Source organism: Anoplophora glabripennis, unplaced genomic scaffold, assembly GCF_000390285.2.
Source record: "Anoplophora glabripennis isolate ALB-LARVAE unplaced genomic scaffold, Agla_2.0 scaffold2, whole genome shotgun sequence".
Classification (NCBI taxonomy): domain Eukaryota; kingdom Metazoa; phylum Arthropoda; class Insecta; order Coleoptera; family Cerambycidae; genus Anoplophora; species Anoplophora glabripennis.
In genome coordinates, this window is record NW_019416325.1 from 1809282 (window position 1) to 1830779 (window position 21498).

Below are 21498 nucleotides of genomic sequence, written 5' to 3' on the forward strand. Positions count from 1 at the left end.
AATTTTTTTTTAGTTAGAGTAAATCTGACAAAACCAGCGTTTTCAGCGAGCCCGAAAACGTATATTTGGCCGTTTTTATAAAGGATTTGGACACTTTCATATTTTGATAATTTTTCCTACAGAATATAAATAAACTATAATATAGCTCAAGGAAATTATGACAATATTTTTTTTAAGTTAGAGTAAATCTGACAAAACCACCGTTTTCAGCGAGTCCGAAAACGTATATTTGGCCGTTTTGATAAAGGTTTTGGTCACTTATAATTTGGTAATTTTTCCTACAGAATATAAATAAACTATAATATAGCTCAAGAAAATTATGACAATATTTTTTTTAAGTTAGAGTAAATCTGACAAAATCAGCGTATTCAGCGAGTCCGAAAACGTAATATTTGGCCATTTTTATAAAGGTTTTCGGCACTCATATTTTGGTAATTTTTCCTACAGAATATACATACTCTATAATGTAGCTCAAGAAAATTAGGACAACATTTTTTTTTTAATTAGGGTAAATCTGACAAAACTAGCGTTTTCAGTTAGTTCGAAAACGTAATATTGGGCCGTTTTTATAAAGGTTTTGGGCACTTTCATATTTTGGAAATTAAGAACAAGAAACTCAACAAAACAACTCAAGAAAATTAGGACAAATTTATTTTAGTTAGAGTAAATCTGATAAAACTCGTATTTAGTGCACTTCAAAACTATCAAAATCAAAACTATGCACAACAAATAAAAAACATTAGATAATATTTTATTTTCCTTCTACAAATTTGGTACTGATTTTGCAATCATAGCTGACTTTTCTGTCTCCTGTACAAATGACCTTTGAGATTTTAACGGTGAAGATATTATAGACTTGAAAAATTACAATTTTTTGGTAGTTCATTTACACGAAAGCTTGAAAGTAAATTTAATCAAAGAAGTACAGCATTTGTTGCTTTTTCTGGCCGAGTATGTAGGCGTTAGAAAAGGCGTATTTAAATAATGTATTATCTCTCGATGCTAGTTTCTAACTGTTAGTGACTGCCATATTTGAACGAAGATATGTCGTCGATGCCTTGAAGGTAATAAATAAAACATTTTGATTTCATGAATTGATAAGTTGCAGCCTCTTCAAGTCTTACCAACGTGAAATCGACAGAACTGGAAAGGAAAGATATTTTTTAAGTTGAGTTTATTGAAACTATAATAACATTTTTATTTCTTCCACGAATTTTCGTTATTAAAATTCATAACGTACTATAAGATTGGATTACGTAGTTTTTAAACAACGTTTCGTTTGTTTCTTCTAAAACGTAACGCTTTATGAATCGTTGTGTTGAATGACATAATGGAAACATTGGCGAAATTAGCCTGACGTGAGGTGAGAATTTTTGTTAATGTTAATACGCGCGTGTGTATCTGTACCAAAACTGACCATGCGCTAAATTGTTTATTTATTTATTTTGCGTAACCTTAGTAGCAAGCTGTGAACTTGACACCGAGATAACTTACTTGCATCTTGTGTGCATTTTTGCATCTCAGTCGTAACGGGACCGTAGCTTTCCATGTAAGTAATTATAGCTTTTTTACTACGCCAAAAGGATGTTTCGTTAATTACTCGAGGAAAAATAACTTGTTTTATGTAAATCGGGAACGATCGTCTTCGCTCGGATTATTTAAAAATTACCTGTAAGGTATAAGACTGCTTAAACGTGGATGGACAATAAGAATTAATACAATCTTTGGTTATCTCTGTGAAAGATGATCGCTTTTTCTCTTGCCGTTCTCAGCGTGGTAGCTGGGGGGGTCTCAGCAGGCTATGCAGGTGAGTTTATTTGATTATAACCTGTGCATCGCTTAACGCTACTTCTGCATTTATGTAACTTGACGATTTTGCGTGTTGAAATTATTTGATCTAGAGATTTCGGCTTTTAATTAACTTTACTGAATTTTCTTAATGTATCTTCAACTAACGCAGTGCACCTTTAGGGAAAATTTAAGCGTCACATTTTTAATCACGGGGACATAAATAATAGGGTTATAAAATTATTTTTTTTATATTTTCGTAAGACGCGTCAAACCGAAAGAGCTCAAATTTTTAAACTTGCTCCGCTAGGGTGTTCCGAGGCAAAGGCATTGCTAGTTAAGATTCTGATTCTACGTTGCGTCCTGTTATTAAAGTCGCGGGAAACTTTTAATAGAAAAGCTCTTTGTGATAAACTTCCGCATAACTTAAATTCATTTTCTTCTCTGTAAGCGTAATTTTCTGCAGCCAAAAGCAGGTGAGCAACTCGGAAAAGGAATTTAAGGGATGAAAGCGTTTTTCGAAATTTCGCATTGCCCCGCGAAATTCCTAATATAGTATACAGTGAGACAAAAAATGAGGACTTTTTTAAATTATTTTAATTGGGACTAGCCCTAAAAGTGCAGTAAAATAGTGTTTATGGTTTAAGTAGGTCAAAATATTAATTAAAATTAACCTATCGCCTTTCATATTTAATTCTGTACTTAATTTAAAACAACATAAAATATGCCGTGCCTTGGGAATGTTGCTATACAGGGTGGTTCACTTAAAGATGCTCACCCCGAAATTATAAAAAATTATACCTTTGTTTTTTTCTGCAATTTTTCTTTTTTGAAATTCTTCATACCATAAAGAGAAAGCTTTATAGACTGTAAATGTTCAGTACTTTATATCTTACATCGAATTTTTTTAAACCTTCTAGATTCTGATTGCAGATAGTGCACCTCTTCACAATTTTCACATTCTTTTTATGGAGATATATCACCTTTTTGTGTAACTTGGCCAACTTTAAAATCTCTGTGTAGCTTCAACAAACACTAAAAATGTGGTGCTTACAAAGATCTGATAGTGATATATGTCTGCGTGGGGTGAAATAATTATTTGTTGTTTTTCGGCGTTGGGCCTCGTGCAAAAATATTTAACAAGCGGGAATGGATGCTTAAACATAAAAGAATTAATCACTTGCTTAACAATCTGCTTTCTCTGTTGCGTAACTTGATGACACCGTGATCATTTGTTTCGTGAATCGTTCGTACGAAAAATATCGCAAGAATTAAATATCGACGCTGCAACCGTTGCAGACGCCAATGTTATTTTGAATGCCGCATTGAATCCAACGTGAGTTTGAAAATGTTTAGGAAAGCGGGATCGAGTTGCCTTATTTTATAAAGCGGCAAAACTCCTCCTGAAGATTGATTAGCTAATTTTACTACGGTTTTGAATATCGGAACCTTGCATTTCAGCAAAAAGTTTGTTCGAGTGAGAAGCTTTATTGTAAAGAGAGTCATTCCAAAAGTGAAAGAGTTGCCAGGGTGAAAGTGCATTCATTTCGTGCCTGCAGTAATTTTAAAACATTAAAGACAAAGTTCAGGGTTAAAAACAATCCCTTTCATTGATATTAACGTTATGCAAGACGTGTGCGCGTCGAAAATATTGTAATTAAAGTTGTTTTATCGTCCCTTTCTAAAATCTTGTTTATGAATATTACTTAAAGCGAAGAGTGAAAACCTATAAATCTATAATTCGTGAGGATAATTGGTAATGTTTTTAAATAATTTAAGGTTATACAGCTTAATCTGTAACAAATCCCATTATTTGTTCAATGAGAAATTTACTGAGAAGTTTCTAACAAACATTATTATAGCTAGTAGCCATAAATGTTGAGTTTTCATTAAATAATGTCTTTGTTATTTCGTTAACTGCGTATTTGTAATTAAGATCTAAAAATAAACATGTATTTTTTTATGAATTTATGCACTGCATTTCAATGGCACACATGTTCAATCTATGAACTTTAAATAAAGCTGATTGCTCAATAGAAAATTTAAACATGAAGATTACACCATTGTTGATAGATTGTTGCATTCAGATAAACATTCAAATGTTCGAAGCCATTATTTACCGGAATATTAAATCGGATTTAAATTCGTGAACGCTGGTGTAGAATAATTATTTACTCTGTAAATTAAAACGATTTTTTAAATCTGTATTTGTTTTCGACTGTTGTCAATATCCACTTTGTACGGTTTTCCTTGAAATATGTAAATATGCTAAAGGACAACTTCCTAGAAAGATTATCAAAGAAACATTATTAGAGAAATTGAATTGATATACAGGGGAGTACATAGTCGCCAGTTACAGGGTGTTTAAGTTCCAAAGAACCTTACAAACAGAGTAAACCAGCCACTTCAAATAAGCGGAAATCGTAAAACCCTCCAAAATTATACTTATTTTAATTTAGTACTAGTACAATGTAGAACAACGCTATGCTATTAAGAATTCTGTCACCGCGGTCTCGTGGGGTGAAAACTTGATCAGAATGGATTTACTAAGCGATTAGGCCTATTTAACTTTCGAGGATGACTAAAATTCCTCCTGTATTTGACATGATATTGCTAATATAATGTAGAACGATTTTTTATAAAAATTTCTGTCACCGCTATCTTAAGGGGTGAAAACTTGATCAGAATGGATTTACTGAGCGATTAGGCCTATTTAACTTTCGTGGATGACTAAATTCCCCCTGTAACTTCATAATTAAAAGAGATGTGTTAACCAATATTTGACAAGGCACTGCTAGTACAATGTAGAACAACGCTTTGCTATCAAAAATCCTGTCACCGCGGTCTCAGGGGGTGAAAATTTGGTCAGAATGGATTTACTGAGCGATTAGGCCTATTTAACTTTCAAGGATGATTAAAATTCCCCCTGTATTAATATTTGACATGATATTGCTTATATAATGTAGAACAACGAGTTTTTATAAAAAATTCTGTCACCGCTGTCCCAAGGGGTGAAAACTTGATCAGAATGGATTTACTAAAAATAGGAAATATGAAATGCACAAGTATGGAAACAAAGGATAATATAATATGATTGACTGCCGTTAAATAAGCTCCCTTTTCAGTTCGTGATCTAACATTTATGTCATTCATCAAAATAAAAGTTACACTTCAAAATTTCCGTCTGTTTTGATGGAATTCAAATGTTTGCAAATTTTATACTGGAATAATTGAACCAGCCAGAAACGTGTTTCACGTTTCTCTTGTTCTATGTGTGGAACAATTCTTCTTTACATAGTCGATATATTTTTTGTTGGTTTGCACGCTATAAATTTTAATTTAATCAAATAACTGAAACTCAGTGGCGAGCAACTTTTGATTTCGACGCCTCTGGAAGAAATGGGTACGTCAATGACACACAATCATTAATTTTAAAATAATTAACACTCTCCGAACAATAAAAAATAATAATGCCTCAACCCCGTCCCACACAATCGTGTTTAGATGAGCGTTGGGATTCTTAATTCAAGTCTATTTATAAAAAAGTGTATGGGACAGTAATTATGTAACAAGTCCATAGTGTCTCTTTCGCTTTGTATGTTTAGGGCTTTTATTTACGTGTATCGAAACCGCTCCCTAACAACCCCCAATAATAGGATTTAATTTAGGGTTTGTCGCCGGGCATGCATTGGGTCTACTGTTAATAATTGCTCTTTGATGGAAATGCCTACATTAACAAGCAGGGTAAACTTAATCAAGATATGTAAGAAAATTATGTTTTTCTTTCTTTTGTTTCGTGGGTCTATTGATGAGGTTTGTCAACCCCGGAACGTGCCTGTGTTTGCGGCAACGGATTTGGATTGTTTTGGTTTGCAAGTTTGCTATTTATAAGTGTTTTAACTGCCGTGCATGTCTAATGTTTATTAATTGAATAAAAAATTCCAAAACCCAATTAAAGTTGGCAATAAATATGCTAAATTCGTACTAATTAATTGATATCAACTACTAAAATCTATTCACAACATTTAAATTCGCCGGACTGTGAAGCTTCTGTTTACGAAGCTGCCCGGAAATCCCACTCGCGTATGCATGTTCGCTTCACGAGATAATTTAATAAAATTTTCGAGGAAGAATTTATATATTAGATGCTGTTTAATGTGGGCGAATTAAAAACGTATCGATTGAAACTTCCAACTGAAGGAAAGGAAGGAAATATATAATACCAAAAGAGAGATACAATTAAATGAAGTTAACCAGACAGTTGATTATTTTTTGGGCTTCGTACTGAGGTGCTGTTTATAAGATTACTGCCTCGAATATTTCTGTTTATAAATTCTCCAAATGAGGTTTGTTATTGTACCGACTGTATTTTAAAACTCCGTAATAGGATCAAATTTCATGGAATGCCTTTTTTACGTTCTTCAACTTTACCGTATAAAACTCTCCAAACTCCGCTTAATAAAACTAGTAACTCGTTTGGCTGAAGATATGAAACAAACTCAAATTTGTGCACTTTTTACTTTGGAGTGCCCCAAGGGGCTCCACTTTAAGCCTCATACACGTTATTTTTCGGTTTTCAGTACATGAAAACAGAAAAAATAAACTACAATCTGTCGGGCACGGAAAAACTAGTAGTCAAAATTTAACGCGAAACGAGCGGCCTTCTAAAATTTCGGGACAGGTCAGTCGTTTTATCCTCCTACTCCTACGAACGTTGAAACAGATATCGATTCCGTCGACTAGGGCAAGGCTTTGGAGACAGTAAATTCTTAAAAGGAAGTTCCTTTATAAAACATTATTGGGGATTATTACTGTTTATTGCTATATGAATTTTCTGCGATACTTGCCAGAGTCAACTAATAATTGAGTCAAACAGGGTGGTCACTTCATGCTCGTTAGCAACTGAGAACTTTTGCTGGTACTCTCAGAAAAATATTCGATGATTCTTTAATTTTTGCTTCCCTTTCTAAAGGTCCACGAGTCTTTGATAACATAGCCACACAAAAAAAAGTTGTCTGTACTTTTCATGCGACGTATGTTAAACGTAGTATTTTTACCTCCCGAGCACGAATCCGGTGTCAGAATTGAGCTATCACATCACAGGAATTTCCTAACCTCAAAAAACAGGTCAAAAATAGTAAAAATTCACGAAAAAGTGCTTGGAAAAATACAAAAAATTTCTTTTTTCTATATTCAAATGTTCATTTATATGGTTAACACCCCGCCGAACGTGAACCCGCGGTCGGAATTGATGGTTCTTTTTCTAACCTCAAAAAACTGGTCAAGTAAGGTCAGATATCACGAATTTTCAAAAAATAACCCATTCGCTCTAAATTTGGTATACGGGGGTTTTCGGGGTCGCTGATCACGGATCCGAGGTGAATTTTGCAAAATTCAAGATGGCGGATCCAAGATGGCCGACCAAATTTTCAAAAATATCAAATTTGGCGCTAATCTGTTATTTTCTGAAAATTCGTGATATCTGACGTTAATTGACCCGTTTTTTTAGGTTAGAAAAAGAACCATCAATTCTGACCATGGATTCACGTTCGGCGGTGACTTAACCATATAAATGAACATTTGAATATAGAAAAAATATTTTTTGTATTTTTCCTAGCACTCTTTCGTGAAGTTTTGCTATTTTTGAACTGTTTTTTGAGGTTAGGAAATTCCTGTGATATGATGGCTCATTTCTGACACCGGATTCGTGATCAGGAGGCAAAAATACTACGGATAACATATGTCGCATGAAAAGTATAAACAATTTTTTTTTGTGTATAATTAATTATTCGGGAAATCTAAGCAGAGTTTTATTGGATGTTTTTCTCATAAAAAAGTTCTTTTCAATGCAAGAAACTTAAAAGTATACCAAGGAAACCCCGAAATGTTGAAACCGCTGCAATTTTTCGTTCATTAAGATCCGATCAATTTTGCATCTTTTATTCATTTTTTTAAATTGAGTGTTTTTTTCGCAAAAATCCATATTTTTTTCTATCCTATAATTTCTTAAAGATGGCTATATACGATCATTTTTCGCTAAGTTACAGCCTTTTCAAAGTCACCAAAATATTTAGGATTAGTTTTAATCCCTTAATTTTTGTGTCTAGTTTGTTTGTTTGAGATCGTAAGAATATTTCAAAAAAGTTAAGGGTGGGGAGTGTGGGAGGGCGGGGTTAAATGTTATGCATATATCCCAGTAAAAATTGTACTACTCTTTTGCACACAATCGAAGTCAGAAAATCACATACATCTTAAATATTTTACGCAATTCTCATTGAAAAAATCAGTATAAAAGAAATTGGAAACATCCTTATTCGTATAGAATGAAATATGTAACCTGCAGAAGATTAAGCGTGATAATAAACTAAGGAAGGGCAATGTAGAAGTAGAATAAAGGAGGATAACTAAAATGTATGGGTGTAGAAGGAAAACACAATGGATCTCCTCTTTGAAATATTACAGAAAAGCAGCTGTTCAAAGTTGCTGGTCGACTTTGTCCCGTTCAGAAACCTGCTGTGATTTTTTTGTATAACTACATTTTTACTATTAATTTTAAGAATCAGCATTAAGTGAATATTATTCCTAAAAAATGTAAAACCTGCTTGGCCACCGTGTGAAAACTTTGAAATGTATATTTAGAAGCAAAAGTCACCTTGTATAGTTTGCCTTAAAACTTTAACTTTCCCTAAAATAGATGGCAATGAAATAAATTAATCTTACCTAGCGACGCTCATTTCTTGTATCGCTGAAATAAACTATAAGCCAAATACATTTTTTTGCCTCCTGTTACGTTTTAGAGATTGAATTTATGTGTTAATCGTTTTCTTTTCATTAAAAAGGTAATGAAACGTGAAAGTGGGCTTAAATTAAATGGGACGTAGGGAATATAACGACATGATATAATTTGCCGTGAACCACCCGGTCCAAACGGCTTGAGCATAATACCAAATTGTATCGATTTGTAATTAAAAGCTATTACTTTATATTACATCCCTATTTTACTTGTCAAACGTAATAATAATTCAGGTGGCACAACGGTTAAGGTGTTTATAGCTAAAATATATACATTAATATATTATTTATAATGTAACGGCTAATAAAATTTAAATACCAGTTAGTCCCTTACCCTGAAAGCTAAGACTTTAGCCAGCAAGGCGTGGTGGTGGTATTACATATACAGGGTGATTCAGAACTTATTGCAAAAAAACTTTTTTGAATGTAGGAGGGACTCTAAATACCGTCTTTCACTGCTGCGCGATGGTAACCATAACCACCACTGTAAACACTTTACCAATTTAGATTTAATGTGTTTCATAAGTCTAATCGATTTAATAGATAACATTGTAGCCACTTATATATTCAACAACTTATGTCACTAACGTATGTTACTTGAAGGTTCGAATTCTGGAAACGACTTAGGTTATGGTGGTTCAGGGGATTCCTATGGATACGGATATTCCGGAACCTTTTCAGGCAGCGAGCCCGTACCGAACTTCGAATTTCCAGGGTTCGATTTTCCTGGATTTGTAGGCAACTACGTCAATTCCTTGAGCAGACACCACGAAGACTTTATCAGAAAGTAAGTTTGTATCGTTCGAAATAGCTTTTACCGTTGTTGAATGAGGAAAGTATGCATTGGTGTTTGGTCTTGGTTCGTTGAATCTTTAATAAAGAAATATAGCGATTTGGAAAACGAAGAAAAATGTAAATAATTTTAAAAACGTGTATTGTCCCTTTTGTTATATTTTCTCTAGTCTTTTCCTGTTCCATGGCGTGGATTTAAGTGGATTTGCAGATTTTCGTATTTCTGAAAGTGAATAAGGATATTAACTGACTTTAGTATCGATATAAAGCATCTTAAAATTCGCTAACGTTTATATTTGAATTGTTGCCGGCGTAAGAAGATTATCGTGGCAAAGCCTACTACTTCGCATTTATATAATCGCTTTTAGTGGATTATTTTTCTGGATGCCGTCCATTAGAGGAATTGGGTTAATTATTTGCCTGTGACAATGAAAGCACCTGCAGTTTTTATTGTCACAGAGAGGCGTCAGATTTTCGTATGCAATTTTAGCACGTTATACTTTTAGTAGACCGGAATATGAATCGTTTTAAAGTACAGTTTGCGTGGGGCTTTTAATGAGTATTTGACGTGTGATAGAAGCAACAGTGAGCGAGTGAGAATAATCTACTTAATTTGAATCAGAGTAACCAAAACGTTGAGATTCTATGCATTGGCCATGTTTTGGTGGACAGATTCATACTACAAATTTTAATTTCCTTAACCTGTTTTACATTTTTTAACCAACAAATTGTTACGATTCTCTATACAGGGTGTTCTGCTTGTACTTAAAAGGGCGAACTTAAAAAATATTTATTTTATTTACTTTAAATTAATATAAATATTTACAATTTCATTGTTTGATATCTTGTGCCACTTAATATTTTTATATTTACTTACAAAGAGCTTAATCTTCATTTTTACTTTTAATATATTTTTCTTCATTTATACCCCTCCAGCTATTCTTATTCACGCCACTGTCATCGGAGATAAAACGTTTGCATGTTTGTCTTAAGACGCAGTTGATATTTGTAAGTGTGCCAATGTTGACATGTTTAATTTTTAGTCGATTTAAATATAATTAAGAAAAGCTTTTGTGAATGTAACAGTTTCAACACCCCATATCTCGGAAACAGCGTGCTAGTTTTTCTGATGTATAAACGGGACACCTGTATTTACTTTTCACGCTTTACAACAAATTGGCCAATTTACATGTCACATTTGAGGCTACCGATACCAAACCACAAACCATAATAGACCTATAACTTGTGTCAGACTTACGTAACTGCAATAACGATGCATATGTATATTAGACCAGGGCGGATCTGTTTTGAGGTGGATGTGAGAGGGGGCAAGCAATTTTTTTCTGGATTACCTTCAGTACAACTCACATAATAAAAGTGTAGATCCCTAGAAAAAAAGGCAAAATAATCAAGTTTTATGGATAATTTTTTAAAAACATTTTAATTGCTCCTAGGGCATTCTAATTTTGGTTAAAAAAAACTTAAGAGTATAATAAAACAATACACCGAATTTCATTAAAATCGGTATTACGTATTAAATTATTATTATTATTTTTAGTTTAAATTACTATGAAATTGACCAAAGTGGGATTAATTCAAGAGCGATTTTCTCAGAAACCGTTAAAGATGACGATTTAAATCAAGAGTACCTTTTTGACGTAAAACAGTTCGGGAAAACGGAATTTGCTGTCCAATTTGTTAAAAAGTCAAAGATGAAAAAGTTACACACGCAAAGTACCAAGGGCCCCCCCGTACCCACCCCAATGGACCTTGTGGAAATAAATGGATTAGTCCATCAAATTGCTCATCAAAATTTAGCTGTGTATACCAAATTTCATTCATTTATCACAACGCGATTGAGAGATATTGCAAAAAATGATTTCCATTCCTCCCTCTTCAATGGGTGCCTGTGCCCTTAGGAAGCATTTCGGGACCCTTGTTCATATGAACTTTTTTACTTAGTTTTGATCATAGAATCGGCCTGTTCAGGGTTGGCAGCTAATTATGAGACACCCTGTATACGTAAACAAATTTTTTCATAGAAAAAATACAATAGCATAGGGTAAAATATACAGTATATGTAATGCATAAATAATAAACTTTGTTTATAACAAAATATGTGCAAATTAGACACTTGCGAGTCATCGGATTAAGAAAAAAGATCGAAATTGGTCCAATAGAAACCGAGATAATGCAATTTTTTTCGTACCTTCGCATTTTGAACCTCCAAATTCAGTCTCGGAGCGAAAGCCCCCGCCCCCACATTTCGTGGTTTGAGTCACTTTTCGCACGTGCGAGCGACAGCTTTTCCGCTGATTTATCTAAGTTGCCGCTAACTTATGGATATGAAAATTTTTTCCAGATTAGAACTCGGAAAACGAAGTCACTGGATCAAAGATTGTTGCTAAATTGTTTATAAATTAACGGTAAATACCGATAAATTTTGACCGCTTATATTTCGAGAACCAATAAACGGAATACATATAACTTTTTTTTTTAAAGAAGCGTCTTTCCGAGTACTTTAAAATTATAATTTTTGAAAAAAACTAAATTGCAAATTGATGAATGTAATCTAAAAATAAAAAAGAGTGTCAACTTTAAAAATTTACTGTGGCCGTCCTAATCAACCGATTTCAATTTTTCAAAAACCATTTGAAAGGTTGGGCGGGCTTTTCTTTGTGAAAAAATTTTCAAATATCTAGATGCTTTATTTGAAGCTGTGCAACATTTTGAAAAATTCGAAAAATTTTTTTAATATTTATTTCATAACATTATTTTGCGAAAACTATAGAACCGATTTTAATGAAATTTGGTGCGTTGTTTTATTATACTCTATAAAGTTTTTTTTACCAAAATTAGAATGCCCTCGGAGCAATTAAAATATTTTAAAAAAGTTATCCAAAAAACTTTCCTTTTTTTCATCAATTATTGCTATTTTGCAACATCGGTAATAAATTTAAACATTTTTAACTTAACAGTATACTGTGCAAAATTCAATTCCAAAACTTTTTTCCTTTTCAATATTCTTCCAAAATTCAGAGGCTCCAAGATATAAGTAAAAAACTCTGATAAAGTAGATATTTTTTAAAATTTTTTGAACATTTTTGCAATTTTGAAAATGTTCCGGACCTCGCCCAGATCTAGGGATCTACACTTTTATTATGTGAGTTGTACTGAAGGTATTCCAGCAAAAATTAGCTTGCCCCCTTTTACATCCAAGGAGTGGGATATTTCGACAGATCCGCCCTGGTCTATATGTATTTTTTAAATATTTAAAATAAAAATGTCAGAATTGAGTATAATTAAAATTCTTAGACTGTATAAATGTTAAAAGTCACTAAAAATCCCCGAAATTGCAAATGCAGTAGAACCTCGATAATCCGAACTAATTAGGACCGAAGGTAGTTCGGATTATTAAACGTTCACTTGAACACACAGCAAATACAGGTTTCAGTAATGTAACTGTCGAAACTTTAATCACAATTAAAATAAAAACAACCTGAACAGGAATCAACCAGAAAGAGACGAAATTACATGTAGTACTAATTTGTTTGCCCTGTGGCTATGTCGCTTATCTCGCTCTCCTACCTGACCACGTGATTTATATCGTTCGGATTAGTGGGGGGTTCGGATTATCGAGGTTCTGCAGTAAATTAGAACCAATCCCGTTTTCTCCAAGCTCTTGGCCAATTTATTGAAACTAAGATATGTGCCACAATTTATGTATTACGTGTACCACTATAACTTGGCCAATAATTTCTTGATAAATATATTGGGTGACAAATTGTTAAATGTAAAACAGGTTTTATATTTCTCAGCATAAATTTGAGAATTAAGTAGTCCAAATCGTTTTATTTCTTACCAAAAGACATACTGAAATGTTACTTAATGTTTTCTTCAGTTTTGCACTTTCTCTGTAGAGGTGGTGGTGTTTTAAGCTATTCTTACGCTTCCTCTAGTCCAACAGCTAGCGCTAGAGCCCAGTCTTCCTTAACTTTCAAAAGTAGTAACGGGTAGGTACCCCTTAAAAACCAGTTCCACCGTTCTAAGATATATTTCGTATTATTACTCATTAAAATTGCATCTCAGAACGTTGGACGTACGAATTAAGTGAAATAACGTAACTTGCATGTGTTAATTTATTTTAATAGTCCTTATGGTAAGTGGTTAGAACAATTTAGTTATATTCCTCTTTTTTTCAACACTTGGCACTTGGGTGAATGTTTCAGCTTACAAGCCCACGTCGGTTATGGCCAACCGGGAGGTTATTCTGGAGGATTTGGAGGATCTTTTGGAAGCGGAAACGACGGAGCATTTAGTGGTAGTTACTCCGGACCTGAAACTTATTCTTATTCCTCCCCAAACACCGGACCACGTGTTTACCCCGAAAGCATAAATTTCGCTCAGAGGGGTGCCTTCGGAGGCCCAGGGTCTGGAGCGGCTTCTTCAAGTGCATCGATCGGACCTGGAGGAGTCCATCAAACTGCTGCCGTGTACCCGGAAAATCCAGTAAGTCGAACAGTTCGAAGTATAACATTCATTCGTTCTTACCATATCTTTTTTTTTTTTAGAAAAAACCAAATGTTAATACCAGATACGCGGCACCGGCAGGTGGAGCTTTCCGCAGCGTTATCACCGCCAGCGAAAGCCGCACAAGTAGCGTCGGCGGTAAGCCAGTGACTGTGCAGAAGGCACAGACCACTGTGAACGATAACGGAAAAGTTACCACTTACATAGTTGAAAACCCATAATTATAAAATTATACTGTACTTATATTTTGTATTATATTTCTAAATATTCTTAATAAACAACCTTTAAGCTTTTTATAATGATCGTGTTATTTGTCTTCTAAATTGCAAACGTACTTTTTTTAGGGAGAGCTTCCAACGAGAGGTAGTTCAACTCTAACATTTCGTTGAACTTGTGGAAAAGTAATTATTGTAATTAAAATAAACTACCTACAGAGGCTTTCAAGGAGAATTTTATGTATACAGGGTGGCCCGAAATTAATGCAACTTCAATGGCTTTCTAGCTAATTAATAATTTTTAAGAAATTCGAATTTTCGACCAAATTTTTTTGGTTCCAAAGACAAGGGGGCCCACGAAAAAGTGTCTTAAGGGGGTTCCTCGCCAAAAAGCGTAGCACTATCAGATTCCACATGTCATAAAACCCCTGTGTACCAAATTTAGTGATTATCGTACAACAGTATTCTGAGATACAGGGTAGGAAAGTACCGATGGTCTATCTGAAGTTACGTGAGAGCGATAAAGTAAGCCATAGAAATCCATGCGATAGAGAAGGATGGCTATAATGAAGGCGTCTCATAGTCACCGCCCGTTTCGCCCTTCCACAAATAAGATCCACTTCTTATTTGTGAAAGGGCGAAATGGGCGGTGACTATTAGACGCCTTCACTATACCCATTCTTGTCTATCACATGGATTTCTAACTTCAGATAGACCATCGGTACTTTCCTACCCTGTATAAAAAATACTATTCTTAGGGGCAGATTTTAGGGGACTGTAACTCCGAAAGAGGAGTCCACTTGGCAAAAAGAAAAAATACGGGTCCCTTAAATTTATCTTAAGAATCTATGACCAAAATTTGTTGCATTAATTCCGGGTCACCCTGTACAGGGTGTGCAAAAAATTATTAAGCGTTAAGGAGAATTTAGATGAATCATTTGTAATCAAAACTTTTGCACCTCTTGAGCGATTTATTTGTGGTTTAGGATATCTATAATTTTTTTACGATTTCTCTCCAAACTCCAAACATAGAGAAAAAAATAAATAATAGAGAAGGTTATGCTAAAATCACGCCTAAAAAGATGGCGGCAACTATATCACTGATAATTCAACGATCTTTCGAGTCGCGACCAAAAGTCGGGACTAGAAAAAGTACTATTTTGATGTTCAACTGGTTTACATTTCTACTACTTTTCTGGGCATACGGTACTGAGTAATCATTAATAAACTATCTTTCACTTAACAATCCTTGGAAGGATCATAGACCACTAGGAATCATCTTAAAGAAAAAAATGTAACTTGTCTATTTCTTTGTTTTAACGTAAAAAGTAAGCTCTAAAAGTGTATTACAATTTACATCCTGTATATGAATAATATTTGTCAATTTGTGATTATTGCATACAGGGTGTTAGAAGTTTGACTGCCTTAATTTTGCCTGCTTAATTTTATAAAATAATTAGCGTTGTAATAAATTTAAAATTCGATAAAATTCATATCGTGCAATGTGACAACGGGGGGCGGTTTATTAACACGAGGTACTAAGGTGTCCAGCAACTACTAATACGCAATTCAGTTGGTATCTGGATTCGACCGTGTCGGAGTGTTTTTTGCGTACCACTATTTCTTTTTCTTGAGGTGTTTTATATTTTTCAAATACGTAATTTGATTCAGAGTTAAGTTCCTGTTTTAAGAGATTCATAATTACTAAAATTCGAGCTAAAATTTGAGCACAACACTATCTTCGTACTACAAAATCGATACATTTTATTTTATTTATTTAAAAACTGGAAAACAAAATTGTCTTGAAATTTACTAAATGTTTCACAATAATATCTGTTTACATTTTTTCCGTAGGACAAGTCTGCCGCGTGTACACGTGGTGTGCATCGGCAGGTTAAGCGCTGTTGTCACGTTGTGATGAAACTCCCCAATATTAATACTGGCTGTATTTTGAAAACTGTTATGCCCCTGTAATATACAACTTTTTTGTTCATTTATGATGACAGTCAAACTTCTTACACCCTGTAGCTCATTTAAAATTTTCAGAACACTACAGGAATAACTTTAAATAACATTTATTTATTGGTAATTTTCTAAGTACATATCTCTCCTCTGTCATATTAAAAATGTACCATGCACTAGAAGGTTTTTGTGAATATTTATAATTTTATTTTTATAGACACTTTTTAATCCATAAAATAATTTAAAATCCTCAATTCAACGGCGCCAGTTTGTCGTTAATCTGAGATCCGGGATCATTAAACGATGGAACCTTCCTTTCCACGTCAGGGTACCATCTTAAGCCATTACCAGCTTCCGGATGTTCCTCTTTGCATGTACACTTCACCCCTTCCCCTCCTATGGTACTACCGTGTCTGTGAGGTACCACTTTCCTGTTCCACAGGGATGGTGTCCATGTTGATTTGATGGTCTTAAATTCTACAGGGTTAAAACCATTAGGTCTCTTGGAATACCAAACGTACTGTGGTGGGGGATTTTCGCCATAGTAATGGTTGTGGTAGGAGGGGTCAAAGTAGGGAATTTTGATTTCTATCCCATTCTCTTTATATTTAATATCTTTATTACCTTCAGAACCACCAGACACAGACGAAAGTGGTTTGAACCCTTCAGAGTTACCTGTTAACGGATAAAATCCCGCTTTGGCTGCTGGGTCCAGTTTATCAAAAGATCTACTGATGTAATCTACTCTTGAAGCCCCAGGTGAAGACTTAGTAACGTAGAACCCATCAGGGGGATTTAAATTATCGAAAGAGTTACCGAAACCATCGATTCTAGAACCCACTGATGGCGGGTTGTTGCCATAAAAGGAGCCAGGTCCTACTGAAGAGTCTAAACCATCGAAAGTAGTACTTACAGGACCTACTTGAGACACTATTGTCGGTGTTAGTGAACTAGGGGGTTTAAATTTGGAATCGAAGTTGGAAATTGATTTATAATTTGGTACTCCAGGCGTGTCTGGCACAAATATAGATTGCGGACCTACGGAACGACCATTATCATCATCGACGGTAGAGTCTAGTTGAGAACCTCCATAGCCTACCACTATAGGAATGTCAGGAGTCTCCCCAATCGAGTCAGTTGATTCGGTTTTGTTCTGTTTGAAATCCACTTTGGTTTGGATGTGCACGAGTACGTCTGTCTGTATGCCGTCTTCATTTTTGGTGCTGCTGGTCGATTCTGAGGCATTGCAACCGGTGGAGGTACAAACTACCCCTATGTTTTCGAAGTCGTCATTGCTTTTGATAGTTTTGCTGTATTTGAACGGAGTAAATGTGTTTCTATCTTTATCCCCGTTTCTTAAAGATGAAGTGGATGAGTGTGAGGTTCCAAAGTCCAACTTTCCATCTATCCCGATTGCAGTGGCTAAAAAATAAAATAGAGATGCGTTAAAGGATATTTGTAATAAAATACAATTTATTTTTCACTTGCTTTGAAATTCCTGTACTAGAGGGTAAAGTATCATGCATTAAATGTAAACGTATTTGCAAGCGGAGATTCCGAACAACAAACAATATGTTTGCGGCTGTTGAGGCGTCAGAAAGCACTTCAATTAAAGCAAGTTAGGTAGGATATGAAACGAAGGGCCTGTTCTGTTTGGAACGCTCTATTGAATAAATGAACTAATTAAGATTGTGGAATGGTAGTAAATAGTGCCATATAAGTTATGTGCGGGAACTATGGGATAATTAAAACAACTTTAATTACAATTCCGTGAAAAGGTTAACTTAGCTCGCTAGGTACTTCTTTGATATACCTTCAAACATTACGCGAATAAAATCTTTCACTGTAATTATATTTGCTTATTCCACCTTTTTAATTAAATTCGTTATATTTATTATAAATCCTTGCTAAAAGTAATGAGTGCCCCTTTAAATCTAACTGTACCGACTTCAGAATAAGCTGATTACGCGTTATTCGTTTCCTTTAAGAAGCTTAGCTGATTTAATACGTTCCTTGTTTATTAATCCCTGTTGGATAAATTAATTTCTGCTTCCACTTGTTGATTGCAATTAATCAATGGATCTATTACTTCCCTTAACAAGCTCTGCTTATCGAAATGAAGGGGAATGTTCAGCCCATCTCGGGAGACATCGGAACAGGGCGTGTTTATAAATAGAATGTGAAAATGTTTCGGCTACATATTAGTAAAATTATGTGAGTATATAATAGTTTAAACAAAACATATTGTTGTTCGCTACATACTTCTTGCTGACATAATGAATACATATACAGGGTGTGTGGGAAAATGTGGGAAATCTCTCGGGTGCAGATAGAACATGAAAAAATAAGATGACAAGTCCCTATATTTATGTGATGGACACTAGTAAGGACCTTTAAAAATAATGTCCTAGTGTCCTTGAAACATATATAGCTTTGTTGTCGAGAAAAAAATATATAAGTCATGGCCCTTTTTATTAAAAATAAAATGTGAATTTGTTTATTATTCTTTTTCTAGTAAATGCTACAAGAGTATTTTTTTTTAGTCTAAGGTTGAAACTACCCAGATTTATTATTTTAAAGTCTTTATCATACAGGGTGTTAAAAATTTAAGCATTAAGTTGTAAAGCTTAGTCCGCCCCTGGTAAACTAAAAAAGCTAAATATGTTTCAAGGACATAATTTTAAGTAGTCGTTACTAGTGTCCATCACATAAAATTTTTTATTAAATTATATTAAGTACTTTAAAAGTTAATCAAGAAAAACCGATTTCCAGCGGCGTTGTGCACATATCTTCCTACGGAAGGCCTGTACGAAAAAATGTTATAGGAACTTGTCATCTTATTTTTTCATGTTCTATCTGCACCCGAGAGATTTCCCACATTTCCCCGGACACTCTGTGTATTTGTGTAGAAGCACACAAATTAACTCATTTTTAGAACTGTAAATATAATTTGCTATCGCACTTCTTTTAAATACTGTTTTGAATAGCTTTATATCAATTTAAATAAGAATATACTTAAAACTATGTTTCCAATCGCAAGATTATACTTTACTAATGATACCAGGAAATAGTACTACGGACTGCTCGTGTTTACATTACATTTTGCGGTTAGATGGTGACACTGATTAAAATAATTTTCATAACATGTAAATAATTTCCATTATTTTATCACAGGAGAAACATTTATTACCTAGATGAAATAAATTACTTGGTGTTACATCAGAAATGACTTACTCTGCCTCAAACGCCAGTTCCAGGTATAAAATTATTATTCAAATCAGTTTATAAACAGAAGAATTATTTGATATCACGTAGATTTTTTATTTTACCAGCGTCACAACCAGGATCTTTATCCTCCGAGTGTGGAGTAATTTTTTGGAGGATAGAAAAGCTATAATTTAGAATTAATTGATCGTCAGTTAATTACTAACAGTTTTTTAAACATTTTTTATTCAAGACTGGGTCCGTTTCAGTCAATTCTGTCTGCAATTAAAAATATATAGTTTGTCGAGACCATATGACACTCGTATATAGCAAATCAAAACTTAATACAATAATATTGCCATATTATTAATTATTTAGTTAATTAATTTTTTCACAGGTGGAAAATACTCAAACAATAAAATTCTCCCCAACAATTTCAACCTTTCTAAATTAAGTTCTGAAAATTTTCTGCTAAGACAAAAAGTTGCGCACCTTTTGAAAAGTAATACTGTTCCAGGCGGATTTGTGCTTAAAAAAATTCGTCAGTTTATAAACAAAGCAAAGAAAACCAGCTGCACCGGATGCACCTTGACATTCGAGATTTTAGTAAATCCTATTTCTTTGTATCGGCTTCATCAGAGATCTAATTAAAAGTTTTAAACAAAGACTCAGGCAAAGTTTCTAAATCACGAATACATAAAATAACTTCGAGTTTAGCTATATAAGTTTTAGTTAATATTTCGCAACAGTGAAATTTTTCATTAACGAATGTTTACAAAAGACTGACGTTTACGAAATGCTACCCTCTTTGTCTAGACTTCCGACAATCGCCAGTCACATTTATTTTGATAAAAAGTTGCAATTTTAAGAAATTTGTAACTAAGGATACAAGTATTGTCTACCAGAAAAATCTTCCTCTCACTTCCCGCCAATCCTATCAAAAAGTCGGGTAAACACAGCTTAATATTTTAGTATGTGTACAATTAATAATTTCAAAGATAATATCTGCCAATTCAAGGTGACCAGTTATTTAAAAGCGATTACCATATTTAGGTTATTGGTTTTTATGAAACCGCTAAAGAAATAAAACGGAAACATATACAGAGTGAACAATAGTTGAATTGATACATTACTTAAAATAAAAATCTGATTTTTTGTATAATAGGCAATTCGCTTGTCTAGCAGATCGATATTAATTATTAAACTTACGTTTTTAAAAAAGCAGAAATCATTAGTCTAAAAAACTGCTGGATATTTGGCGTCAAAAGCTATTCATTACGAAATTTAGGCGCGATATTAAATAATGAATATTCTATAATTCAAATTTAAACTGTTTCGTTTTTTACTGGATAAAAAATTATCATTCAAAAAGCACATAATTCCTTTCAAATTGAGAAAGCAGGAAATTAAAATCGATACTCACTGGTGAAGAGAAGATGCGACGTGATTAACAATCCCTTTAGCACTTGGTAATGCATGATTGTGCGTCCGGAACCCTTTGATTCTTGCCTGAAACTGAGACGACAATTTGCGTGAAGACACCTATGGCGTGACAAATCCTGAGCAAATAATTAACTAACTATTTCCAAACAGAAAACATAACGTGGATGTTGGTCTCCTTCATCTCATTTTCAAGGTTAAAAATAAAATGTTCTTTGATCATAATTGCATTCATTAAAATTTTCAGTATTGCCTCTGGTACTATAGCAACCTGTCGGAAGTAACACAGTATCAGGTGAGTCACTTGAAATTAATAGATTGTTATTTCTAACAATATAAAACACCAGACAATAAATAGTTAAACCTATACAAGTTACGTAACGTCTGTGTTTCAGATCAACAATGCTTTGGCTGCATCTCGAAGGCCAAAATTATCAAATCATCCGAAAAGGTGTCGTTTACTCCATCCCATTTGTTTCCGATTATAAAAAATCACCACCATTTAACATCACCAAAACACTTATCTTCTCATTTTTCTTTCAACTGATAAGGTCAATTTTATAAAACCTACTTTAAACACAGCTTTTCTTATTTTGAAAATTTCCTTCAGTTTGGCTTGAGGAGTATTTAACACATATAGTTAAAAATCGAAAATAATTTTTTTTCAATATGGTTTTTATTTTGCGTACCTTTGTTATTTTGATTGTTGTATACCTGAAATATGTCACGTCTGTTTTGTAAATCATATGGAAATGACGTAAACGGACTTGATACT

At 33.9% G+C, this 21498-nt stretch overlaps 2 protein-coding genes across 3 annotated transcripts; one reads left to right on the forward strand and one right to left on the reverse strand.

Annotated features, from left to right (window-relative positions):
• Window positions 1-1485: 1485 nt before the first annotated feature.
• On the forward strand, window positions 1486-14198 carry LOC108916430 (heterogeneous nuclear ribonucleoprotein A3 homolog 1). 2 transcript variants are annotated; one of them, XM_018722682.1, is made up of 5 exons: window positions 1486-1807; window positions 9184-9367; window positions 13293-13385; window positions 13602-13881; window positions 13944-14198. In XM_018722682.1, exons 1-5 carry the CDS (start codon window positions 1744-1746, stop codon window positions 14121-14123), a joined length of 801 nt encoding a protein of 266 aa, XP_018578198.1. In that variant the 5' UTR covers window positions 1486-1743; the 3' UTR covers window positions 14124-14198. The 2 variants fall into 2 exon arrangements, with proteins under 2 accessions (XP_018578198.1, XP_018578206.1); XM_018722690.1 differs by lacking the exon at window positions 13293-13385 and having other exon boundaries at window positions 1495-1807.
• Window positions 14199-16176: 1978 nt separating this feature from the next.
• On the reverse strand, window positions 16177-20851 carry LOC108916614. Its single transcript, XM_018722914.1, has 2 exons — window positions 20707-20851; window positions 16177-17501 (listed from the first exon to the last, which is right to left on the reverse strand). Exons 1-2 carry the CDS (start codon window positions 20759-20761, stop codon window positions 16330-16332), a joined length of 1227 nt encoding a protein of 408 aa, XP_018578430.1. The 5' UTR covers window positions 20762-20851; the 3' UTR covers window positions 16177-16329.
• Between the last annotated feature and the right edge of the window lie 647 nt (window positions 20852-21498).

Coding starts and splice junctions, on each gene's coding strand:
- LOC108916430 (XM_018722682.1), top strand. CDS start 1,744: ATGATCGCTTTTTCTCTTGCCGTTCTCAGCGTGGTAGCTGGGGGGGTC. Junction 1,808..9,183: donor GGTCTCAGCAGGCTATGCAG/GTGAGTTTATTT, acceptor TGTTACTTGAAG/GTTCGAATTCTGGAAACGAC. Junction 13,882..13,943: donor CCGTGTACCCGGAAAATCCA/GTAAGTCGAACA, acceptor TTTTTTTTTTAG/AAAAAACCAAATGTTAATAC.
- LOC108916614 (XM_018722914.1), bottom strand. CDS start 20,761: ATGCATTACCAAGTGCTAAAGGGATTGTTAATCACGTCGCATCTTCTC. Junction 17,502..20,706: donor GTCGCATCTTCTCTTCACCA/GTGAGTATCGAT, acceptor TTTATTTTTTAG/CCACTGCAATCGGGATAGAT.